Source organism: Plecotus auritus, assembly GCF_963455305.1.
Source record: "Plecotus auritus genome assembly, chromosome: X".
NCBI classification, from domain to species: Eukaryota; Metazoa; Chordata; class Mammalia; order Chiroptera; family Vespertilionidae; genus Plecotus; species Plecotus auritus.
This window is the reverse complement of record NC_137784.1, coordinates 114,700,665-114,712,669: the sequence shown is the minus strand read 5'-3', so window position 1 is coordinate 114,712,669 and position 12,005 is coordinate 114,700,665. Positions and strand designations below refer to the sequence as shown.

Below are 12,005 nucleotides of genomic sequence, written 5' to 3'. Positions count from 1 at the left end.
AGAGGCTTTTGCATATGAATGGCATGGTCCTTTGAATTCTAAACTTACCTAACAAACTGCAGCTGAGTCAGTGAGACACAGAACATCCAAAAGAAGGCCCAAGGCCCCGCAGCAGCTTGCATTGTTTCACCGCTGGGCCTCATCTGGGCACCTCCAAAACCCAAACAAAGAAGAGGAATCTGCAGATCTCTCCCCAGCTCCTGCTGGGTGGCCTCAGGCAGAGGCTAAATTAGCACCTCCTTGAATATCTAAGAGCTAGTGTACCCAGGGGTTAGAGTGGGACCATTCAGATTACAACTACTCAGATCCATAAGGGACACACTCAGGGAGCAGACTCAGTGAGCACCAAAGCCCCACTGAAGCAAGTCTTGTCTCATAAGGGTGTCTCCACCACAGAAGTTTTCCCAGTGTAGACACAGCTGATCCTCGCAGCCAATTGGCCTGGAGGTCAATTCTTCCCAGTGATACCAACAACAATCAAGGCTTAACTACAACAAGACTATGCACACAGCCCACAAAGGGGTGCACCAAGAGTGTCCACCTCAGGTAACTGGGGAGGCTGAGCCACTGGGCTCTATAGGACACCTACCACACAAAGACACTCTACCAACTCAGGGAAGCAGCCAAAATGCGGAGACAAAGAAACAGATCACAAATGAAAGAAATGGAGGGAAACAAATGACTGGATATAGAGTTCAAAACCACCGTTATAAGGTTTTTCAAGAATTTTCTAGAAAAGGCTGATAAATTTAGTGAGACCCTTGAGGATATGAAAAAGTACCAACTAGAAATTAAGCATACACTGACTGAAATAAAAAATAATATACAGAGATCCAACAGCAGACTAGAGGATCGCAAGAATCAAGTCAAAGATTTGAAATACAAAGAAGCAAAAAACACCCAACTGGAAAAATAAAAAGAAAAATAATCCAAAAATATGAAGATAGTGTAAGGAGCCTCTGGGACAACTTCAAGCGTACCAACATCAGAATGATGGGGGTGCCAGAAGAAGAGAGAGAGCAAGATACTGAAAACCTATTTGAAGAAATAATGACTGAAAACTTCCCCCACCTGGTGAAAGAAATAGACTTACAAGTCCAGGAAGCACAGAGAACCCCAAACAAAAGGAATCCAAAGAGGACCACACCAAGACACATCATAATTAAAATGCCAAGAGCAAAAGAGAGAGAATATTAAAAGCAGCAAGAGAAAAACAGTTAATTACCTACAAGGGAGCACCCATACGACTGTCAGCTGATTTCTCAACAGAAACTATGCAGGCCAGACGTGAGTGGCAAGAAATATTCAAAGTGATGAATAGCAAGAACCTACAACCAAGATTACTCTACCCAGCAAAGCTATCATTCAGAACTGAAGGGCAGAAAAAGAGCTTCACAGATAAGAAAAAGCTAAAGGAGTTCATCATCGCAAACCAGTATTATATGAAATGCTGAAAGGTATTCTTTAAGAAGAGGAAGAAGAAGAAAAAGGTAAAGATAAAAATTATGAACAACAAATACATATCTATCAACAAGTGAATCTAAAAATCAAGTGAATAAAAAATCTGGTGAACAGAATAAACTGGTGAATATAATAGAATCAGGGGCATAGAAAGGGAGTGGACTGACAATTCTCAGGGGGAAAGGGGTGTGGGGGGTGCAGGAACAGACTGGACAAAAATCGTACACCTATGGATGAGGACAGTGGGGGGGGGGGAGGTAAGTGCAGAGCGTGGGGTGGGAACCGGGTGGAGGGGAGCTATGGGGGGGAAATAGAGGAACAATTGTAATAATCTGAACAATAAAGATTTATTAAAAAAATAAAATAGTCACCCCAGGAAACAGAAATAGCTAAGAAAATCACTGTTGCCAGCAGGTCTCTGGCAATAGTGCCCACCATTACTAAATCAGTTCTTATACCAGTAAATTAACGAACCAGACTTAAAAAGTCCAGACTCAGAGACATCACACAAGTCATTTAAAGAAAAGGAGGAAAAAAAACCCCACATTCCTAGGATTATAATGAATTCTCCCTGTAGTTATTGCAATGTTTTCTTCTGATTCAAAGCTACAAAATGAGCTTGCTATACCATGTACACCAAGTTCTTTATATAGCTTCCCAGTTAGGTTAAAAAAAAAAAAAAAGACCAAACTAAAATTTCCTAATTTTACTTATTTTATTGAAGTATAGCACTAACATCAATTTCTAGTAATGTTACCAAGAAATTTCTGAGACTCAAACTCAAATGAAAAATTTAAACATCTGCATTTAAATGTTCAAAGTAACTAGATCACTTTGAGATCAGTAGATTTGATATTGTTTCAATAAATACAAAATGGCCTTTAATGTCATGCTTTCTTACCTACCCATAAAGGACCCCACCACCATAAATGAGATCTGACCACATTATAACATGAAAATATAGCAGCTAGCTGGAGAAAATAAAGGATATTGCTACAATAACCTTTTTTCTCCCTGATGACAGTTTTCAAAATGCTGTCTAGAACAAACTATCTAATGCTATGCCTCCTGAGACTGCCTTCCCTGGATTAGTTCATGTACATTCAAGATTCACATTAATCACTAGTTTATGCTTCAATCACTAAAATGTATGAGAACACATGAAAAGCATGATGGGCTGAGAATAAATGAGAGGTTTATTTTCTTCTTTTTCAGTTAAATGCTGGCCTCTCTGGATTGAAATCCTAACTCATCTTTTCTACATCAATCAACATTTTATCTTGAGGCAAGTGACATTGTTATGAATACTTTCTAAAAACATTCTGAAAGTAATATAATGCACAATTGGGAGTGGGAATCACTCCACTATGCTGACAGATCTATCTTTTCCATCTGTATTTCTTTTCCCTTTTTTGTAACATGCATGCTATTTCATGTTTAGTTGTAATCACAGTGCTTCTTTAAGTGACAATGACATAAGAATTATTATAGTATCTCTAACATTGGTTTTTAAGACTTCAAATTGCCCAAATGGGAATAACATATATTTTTAAAGCATTTTCCCACTATTACATATTTAAAAGTTGCTTCTAATCTTTTTGCTCCTATTAATAACAGTGTGAAAAAAACATATTTGTGCTTTTTAAAAAATTTGGACTATTTCCTCATGCTACATTCCTAGAAATAAGGTATTACTATGCTTATGCCTCTTTTTATATATTGAATAACTGCTTTCAAATAGACCTGTATTTTTGGAGGGAAATATGACTATATCTCTCAATTTTTTAGTGATCTTATCCATTGGCGTAGAAATTCTACTTCTAAAATATAGCATACAGAAATAGTTTCAAGGATTAACAGAGATTTATACATACATATGTTTGCTGCAGTACTATCCACAATAATATTACAAAATGTCAAATATTAATCCACAGGGATTGGAGAGATAAATTTATAGTATATCCTTATGATGGAATAATAGAGGTATTAATATAATACAATGTCCAAGTGAAAAAAGTTAGTTATAGAAAGTATGCATAGTACTATATATTTTTTGTTTAAAAATGGTTAATATATTTATATGTATGTTAATATCCTAATGGAAAAAGTCTAGATGAAAACCTTAATAGTGGTTATTTCTGAGAGCTAGAATTTCAGGAATTTACTACCGTCTAAGTCAAATTCTTTGAATTTTTGTTACAAATGTATTAATTTTATGATCATAAATAATGACAAAATATAAAACACAAAAGAGTAGGTGATACCAATTTCAATGTTAACACCGAGGTACGAGTGCTCTAATTTTAGACACCAGGATTTCTTAATCCAGCATTATTGATATTTGGGGCCAGATAATTATTTGTTGGATGGTGGATGCTGTCCTGTGTAAGATATTTAGCAGTATCCAACATAAAGTAGACTATTTCTATCTAACATACTTTAAAAGATGAATGAAAGATGATAATAGACATATTACTGAGCACTCCAGCTAGTTACTTCTCCCAGCCAGCAACACAACTGGTTTTCCTTCAGGTTTTGGGCAGAAACTCATTTGCTCAACTCCACTAAGACACCTACACTGCTAACAATTTCCTGATATGATATTCTCAGTCCTTCTCCACCAGAGTTCCACCAGACCATGTAATGAGTTAACTTATCTTCTATGAAATCTAGAATAGTACTAGCTATGTACCATCCTTAAAAGAGAACTGCGAAAAGAAATCACTTGAATCATTCTCTATAAGGCTTATATTCCCTCACAGAACCCTGTTTGAGAAAGGCTATAATAGAAGGAGGACTGTGACCCTTTGTGAGTTATTTTCTCCCTTAATACTATTCAACTGTTCTTTCTCAAATTTGCAAGAAATAAGTTACTTTACTAATGGGAAAAGTAAGGTACAGGGCATGTCAGTTTAAGACAGGACCAGAACAGAGATTTTTCTGACTCTTCATCCAACAGACAATGAGGAAGAAATTTTTGTTACAAATGTATTGATTTTATTAGTAATTTTATTAGTAAGATGATTAAGTAGCAGAATAACTAAGATGAGGAATCCATGCTAAAAGTAACTGCCTGTACCTTATTCTTTTCATCTAGTGATCTTACATGCTCCTATGTACTGAAAGCTTCAACAATCATTGTAGCTTCATTAATTTTTATAACACCTAAGTTATAACCACACTATTCATTTCTTCCTCCCTTCAAATAATATAAAACTTTTACTTTGCAACTATTATCATTGAAGGTACATATGTTCAGTATCAACATTTGTTCTAGCTTTTAGGCTTTATTTCTTTTTTAAATTTTATTTTATTGTTTAAAGTATTAGAAAGAGTAGTACATATGTCTCCTTTTTTTCCCCATTGACCTTCCCCTGGCCTCCCCTACCCCCCAGCACATGCTTTATTTCTTAAAATAAATTTACATTAGTTACAGACAGCTGCAAAATGTCTGGCAATGAATATGTCAGAGGGGGTGGAATTTACATAAATCACATTCACCAAAAAGGATTTGATCTTTTGCATATCTTTACACACAATATTTAAAGGATCAGTGTTACCTTTCAGAAAGGATAATTTTCCACTTTGCAGTAAGTAAATGGGGCCACTCAAGCTATGCAAACCAGTCAGTTACTGGTTACTCTTTTATAGTTAATAAAGTGTAAATTAAGGAGATAAATAAAAATAAAGAGAAAATGTGAGCTTTTACTTTTCTCTCATAGAAAGTTCTGGTATAGGATAAAGGCAAATGTCTATAGGGTTAGATATTTGCTTAGTAGGAGTGGGTTGGCAGGTTTGAATTCTTCAGAGGTTGAGACCTCTTCTTTCAACTGCAAACACCTTCTAATAATATGTATAGTAATTTCTAGAATTATATTCAAATATTGCTCATTTCAATAATTGTCTTTAAAAAAGAGTATTATTTAACACTTCTAAAAATTAAAAAGTGTTTCTGAAATAATTATATTGAATAAGAGAAATTTTTTAAAAACCACAATGAGAAATTTCTCAATAATCAAATTAGCAAAAATACAAGTCTTACAAATAGTCTGCTGGTGAAGTTACAAGGACATAGGCACTCCCATAACTTAGTACCATGGTTGGCAAACTGTGGCTCGTGAGCCACATGCGGCTCTTTGGCCCCTTGAGTGTGGCTCTTCCACAAAATACCACAGCCTGGGCGAGTCTATTTTGAAGAAATGGCGTTAGAAGAAGTTTAAGTTTAAAAAATTTGGCTCTCAAAAGAAATTTCAGTCGTTGTACTGTTGATATTTGGCTCTGTTGACTAATGAGTTTGCCGACCACTGACTTAGCACTTAAAGTGCAAAATGGCATAATCCCTTTGGTGGGCAATTTAGCATTGTCTAACAAAATTATAAATGTATTTACCCTTAAACCCACTAATCTTACTTCTGGAAATTTATCCTACTAATATACCTATGCATGTATAAAATGGGTAAGTTCAACTTTAATCACTGAAGCATTATTTGGATAGCAAAGAATTGAAAACACTTTATGTTTCCAACATTAGGGGACTGATAAAATAAACTATAGTTTAAGTCACATAGAACACTATATAGCTGAAAACAAGGAATGAGAAAACTGTTTTGATATGAAAAGATTCCCAGAATACAGTTATGTAAGAGAAAGCTAGGTTTGGACATATATAGCATGCTACTTTTAAAATCCTATCTAATAAAGAGGGAATATGCTAATTGACTGCCACAGCCTCAAAGATAGTGGTGCCCACAGCCAATAAGGAGGGAATATGCTAATTGACTGCCACGTCCTCAAAGATGGCAGCGCCCACAGCCACAAGATGGTGGTTCCCAGTCCCCTCAGCCCCGCCAGGGCAGCAGGCGCACAGCAAGGCCGGGCCCAGCCACTCCATGTGCCTGCTTCTGGAGTCCCCCAGTCCCCTCAACCCCCCAGCTGCCCAGGGCCAGCCCGAGGCGCAGGCAAGCCTAGGATGTCGGCTGCCCAGCCTCCCAGGGCCAGCCCAAGGCACAGGCAAGCCTCGGATGGCGGCTGCCCAGCAGCCCAGGGCTGCCCAAGGCTCAGGTAACCAGGGCTGGCCAAGGCTTGCGCTGCTGGCAGTGGCAGCAGCAGAGGTGTGATGGGGGTGTCGTCCTTCCCTGATTGCTGGGTTGCCTCCCGCCCCTGAGGGCTCCCAGACTGTGAGAGGGGGCAGGCTGGGCTGAGGGACCCCCCCCCCCTTCCAGTGCATGAATCTTCATGTACCAGGCCTCTAGTAAGAAATAAGAGGCAAATAAGAATATGCATTCATATGTGTGCTTGCATTTGAATAAATAAATACTAGGATACACAAGAAACTGATAAAAATGGTAACCTAAAAGGGGTTATGGGGACAGGTGGATGAGGACAGGAGTAAGAAAATTTCAATATTTACCTTTCTACATAGTTTTGATTTTTAAATCATGTGAATACGTTATCTATCTCAAAAATTTACCTTAATTCAAAAACTAAAAATTTCATGTTACAATAAAACAGAATATAAAATTATATATATACTACAATTACAACTATGTAAAAATATCATGCATAAGAAAAAGAATAAAAATGAAATGTCCTAGAATATCTATATAATAAAAGCCTAAGCAACTGTTACAGTAGCAAGACCAAAATGACTGGTTGCTATGATGCACACTGACCACCAGGGGGCAGACGCTCAATGCAGGAGCTGCCCCTTGGTGGTCAGTGCATTCCCACAGGGGGAGCACCGCTCAGCCAGAAGCCAGGCTCACTACTGGCAAGCACAGCGGTGGTGGCGGGAGCCTCTCCTGCCTCTGTGGCAGCGCTAAGGAGCAGTGAGCCTAGCAGTAAGGAGCAGAGAGCAGGCGGGCGGTAAGGAGCGAGGGGTCCCAGACTGCGAGAGGGCGCAGGCCAGGCTGAGGGACCCCCCACCCCCAGTGCACGAATTTCGTGCACCGGGCCTCTAGTCTATACTAATAAAAGAGTAGTATGCTAATTAGACCGGGAGACTTTCCGGACGACCATCTGGACAAAGCCACAGCAGCTGCCAGGGCTGGCTGCACAGGAGAAGCGACACCACGGCGGTGCCACAGCCTGGGGAGTGGGAGCAGGGAGGCAGTACCTCCACTGTGGGAGCCGGAGCCCAGGAGGCAGTAACTGCCGCTGCGGAAGCCAGAGCAGAGGCAGTGCCTCCGGTGAGGGAGTGGTGGCTGGTGCGAGGTAATCAACTACTACAACATAAAGGCCACACCCACAAGATGGTGAAGGTGGGCCTGGGCCTGGACGATGAGGGCAGCAGCCAGGGTGAGCCGCAGTTCAGGAGCTTCTGGGAATGGCGGCGGCGGCGCTAGGCCATCCAGCGCTGCATCTAGTCCCTGAGGCATGCCCTCCAGTGCCGTGACGCCAACTGCCCACAGCCGTCCTGCCAGAAGATGAACTGGGTTGTGCAGCACACCAAGGGCTGCCAACACAAGACCAATGGAGGTTGCGGAGTGTGCAAGCAATTCGTCACCCTTTGCTGCTACCATGCCAAAAACTGCCAAGAAAATACATGCCCCATTCCCTACTGCCTCAACATCAAGCAGAAGCTCCGCCAGCAGGAGATACAGCACCGCCAGCAGCACACGTAGCTCATGCGCCAGTAGACGCCACCATGGACACCCGCACCGTGCCTCAGCTGAGTCTGCCTTCCCCTCCTTCAGCACCAACCCGGCTCCCCACACTGCATCCCAGCACACCCTGGACACCACAGCCCACAACTCTGCCCCAGCTCTCGCCTGTGAGCATGTCACTAGCTGGCTTCTCCAGCATGGCCAGAACTCAGACCCCCACCACAGTTTGCACTGGGAAGCCCACTAACCACGTGCCAGCCCCCCCACCCCGCCCAGGCCCACCTGCAGCAGTGGAGGCACCCGGCAGATTGCACATGAGGCGCAGCAACAGCAGCAGCACCTGTACTGGGTGAGCATCGACAATGGTATGCCCCTGAGGCACAGTGACCCCTGAGAGCCAGATGGCCCCCATGGGCCTGAATGTGACCCAATCAGGTCAGTGGGCCTGTTATTCTGCCCCCCTACCCCCGGCAGTGGCAGCCAGCACCATCCCCCAGCAACAGCCAATGTGAGGCATGCCCAGACCCGTGATGTCTATGCAGACCCAAGGTGCAGCCACCTCAGAGCATCTCTCCAGGTGCTCTGCAGGACCTGCTGCAGACCCTGAAGTCTCCCAGCTCCCCCAGCAGCAGCACGTGCTCAACATCCTCAAGTCAAACCCTCAGCTGATGGCAGCTCTCATCAAATAGCACACGGTCAAGTAAGTGGCCAGCCAGCCCGGCCTTCAGCTCTAGCCCAGCCTGCTGAACCTGAACACCATAAAAGCCAGTGGGCCACGACCTGCTGTCCTTCCGCAGCAGTAAGCAATGGGAGGCCTGAACCCTCAGGGCGAGGCCTTAAACATCATGAACCCGGGGCGCAACCCCAGTGTGGCAAGTATGAACCACAGTACAGAGAGATGCAACGGAGCAACAGCAGCAGCAGCAGCAGCAACAACAGAAAGGCAGCGCTGGCATGGCTACAGGCCTGGCAGGACACGCCCAGTTCCAGCAGCCTCAGGGACGCTGACACTACCCGCAGCCATGCAGCAGCAGCGGATCCAGCAGCAGATTGGGTCCCAGGCCAGCCAAACCCTGTTAGGCATATTCTGTATTTTTCCCCTGACCTCAGTTTCTCCTCTGCGCTCAGTACTTTTCTATTGTCCCCACTTGAAGCTCCTGCCCTCTCTGCTGTTTTCCTGTTATTTTCATTTCAGGTGTCACAAGAGAAGCTAAGCAGCAGAGAAAAGCAACACTAGACCCAGCTTCCTGCAACCGCCTGCACCTACGTCCGACCTACAGAGACATAAATATCCTGCCCTCCCTACTCTTGCTTGCTGAAATGGATATACTGGTGTGTATTAAAAATAAAATTTCTAAAACTCTCACAACATCTCTTGGCCTGTCTCCTGTCATCACAGACCTAACAAACCCCATGAGCCCCAGCAGCACATGCTCTCAGAGAACCACAGGCTTCACCTCTCTGGCCAGCAGATGGCCACATCCCTCAGCCAGGTGAGATCTCTGGCCCCTGTCCAGTCTCCAGACCCCAGTCCCAGCCTCCACATTCCAGCCATCACCACGGATATGCCCCAGCCTTCACCACACCATGTCTCCCCCCAGATTGGTTCTTCCCACCCAGGACTCTCAGTCACCATGGCCAACTCCATAGATCAGGGACATTGGGGAACCTCAAATATGCAATGCTACCACAGCTAAATACCCCCACAAGAGTGCATTGCCCAGTGAGCTGTCCCTGGTTGGTGACACATTAGACACCCTAGAAATGTTGCGGGAGCAGAGGAGGTGCTGCAGCTGGAGAGGAGGCAGCGCTGCCGCCACCGCCCCTTTCACAGAGGCTGCGCGGGAGAGGCCTGGGTGCGGGCCCTTCTGCAGAGGCAGCGGGAGAGGGGGCTGAGCGGTCCCGGTACCAGTGCTGCCCCTTTCGCAGAGGCAGCCATAGAGGCAGCTGCGCGGCCCGGTCCGGGCGCCACGCCTCTGCAGAGGTGCGACCTGCTGTACCTCAACCTCCCACAGCCCCTCCCACAGCTGGCCTGGCCCCAGGTGGCCCCCCACCCACCAGTGGGTGGAGGGCGGGGCCAGTGCTAAGAAGCGAGGGCCGAGTGCCAGCAGCCATGGTGGTCAGCAGTGGCAGCAGCAACTAGGTGATGGGGGAGGCGCCTTCCCATGATTGCCCAGTCGCCTCCTGCAGAGGGAGGCCAGACAGCCGCAGAGGGAGGCCAGAGTGCGGCTTAGTCGTCAATAGGACATCCCCTGAAGGCTCCGGTACTGTGAGAGGGGGCAGGCTGGGCTGAGGGACTCCCCCCCTGCACGAATTTCATGCACTGGGCCACTAGTTTACAATAATTGTCTTTAGGTGTAAGAGTACATTTTTTTTTCTTTTTCATCCCTGCATTTTCCATGTTATCTATAAGTATGCATTTTTTTCAAAAGGGAAATAATGTCTCATTTTTTACAAATGTTTCCATTCATAATGCACTTCATTCAATAAGTGACTTTTGGTTCCTAGTACCCTAACATTCAATATACAGAATATAATTAGAAAAAAACACTTACGAAGATAGCACTATGGCAACAGCATCATTGAGAACACTTTCACCAAAAAGAAGTGCATAAAGTTCAACATCAACTTGAAGCTCATGGAATATGGCAAGAACAGTCACTAGAAAGTAAAAAGAGTCAGAGTAATATTTAGACATTATAAATATAACATATTCCCCTCCGTAGATGATTATAATTGTTATTTAGAAGTTCATTTCTTTGTCCTAGAATTCAACTTGAATAAACATTCTCTTATATTAAAAATTCAGTAATTTTATGTCAATATTTTTCTTTTCCCTAAATGTATACCTGCACTATCTCCTTTCTCTCTCTTACAAACAGCTGAAAATAACCTTGACTGAGTTAGACTACATTCTTCATGTGAATGCTAATATTCTTGTCCTGTACATTTATTTTCCATAAGGAATGTATTCAAAATTTCTTATAGACCAGATGATCATTAATCTTTGAAGAAGAATATTATGAAAAGCATTTCCTGCTGCAAACTTCATTTCTTCCTTGGAGCCTTACAACTCACTTCTATTTGACTTGCAAATTTCAAGCACACTGGTTTAGCAAAGATAGTAGGAAATGAAAACACAAGTTTGCTTTTTTTTAAAACATATGCTTTTATTGATTTTAGAGAGAGGGGAAAGGAGAGGGCGGTATAGAAACATTGATGAGAGAGAAACATCAACATCAATCAGCTGCCTCCTGCATGCCCCCGCTGGGGATTGATCCGGCAACCCGTGTATGTGCCCTGACCAGGAATCGAACCAAAAACCTCCTGGTACATAGGTCAACACTCAACCACTGAGCCACACTGGCAGGGCAAGTTTGCTTTTTGACCAGAATTATAGCTGCTTCATTTAACTTAATAAGAGGCCAACTATCATGCTATTACAGCTTGAGAAGAAAAAAAAACTTCTTTTACATGAAAATTCTTAGAAAATCTGATGAGACTGAAGTTATGTCATAATTGCTAAGTCACATACAGCTCACTCACTAAATAAACCCAAACAGGGGCATATGCCTTTATAATTAAGAATAAATATAACTGCCCCCAATTTTATATAAGGAAAAGATTTTTGTTTGGGCCATTCAGGCAATACTCCTATCAGAACAAAACCATAAGGTTGGAGCAATGTAGCCAGTTCTATTGACTTAAATTCCTCATAGGCTTTAAAAAGTAGAGGACCTTGCTTCTAGTGATGACACAGAAAACAGAGAACACTGGCTCCTTGCAAAAACCATGCTATCTTCACATTGATAATGAAAGCAGTTTCAAATAATGAGGGGGCAGTCTTGATGGTCTTTAAGGAAGCCATTTGATTTTCAGTTTTAAAAATGCTAAACTACATAAATACATATCTAAAATGTCTTCTTATCTTTTAAGATA

The 12,005-nt window shown here is 42.9% G+C and overlaps 1 protein-coding gene across 1 annotated transcript in view; it reads right to left on the bottom strand.

The window, feature by feature from the left end:
- Nucleotides 1-12,005, bottom strand: part of SLC9A6 (solute carrier family 9 member A6) — a 60,970-nt gene that overhangs the window by 35,033 nt on the left and 13,932 nt on the right. The window contains exon 6 of the mRNA XM_080653298.1: nucleotides 10,622-10,727. Coding sequence (XP_080509424.1) covers nucleotides 10,622-10,727 — 106 coding nt within the window. The remainder of the gene's footprint in view (nucleotides 1-10,621; nucleotides 10,728-12,005) is intronic.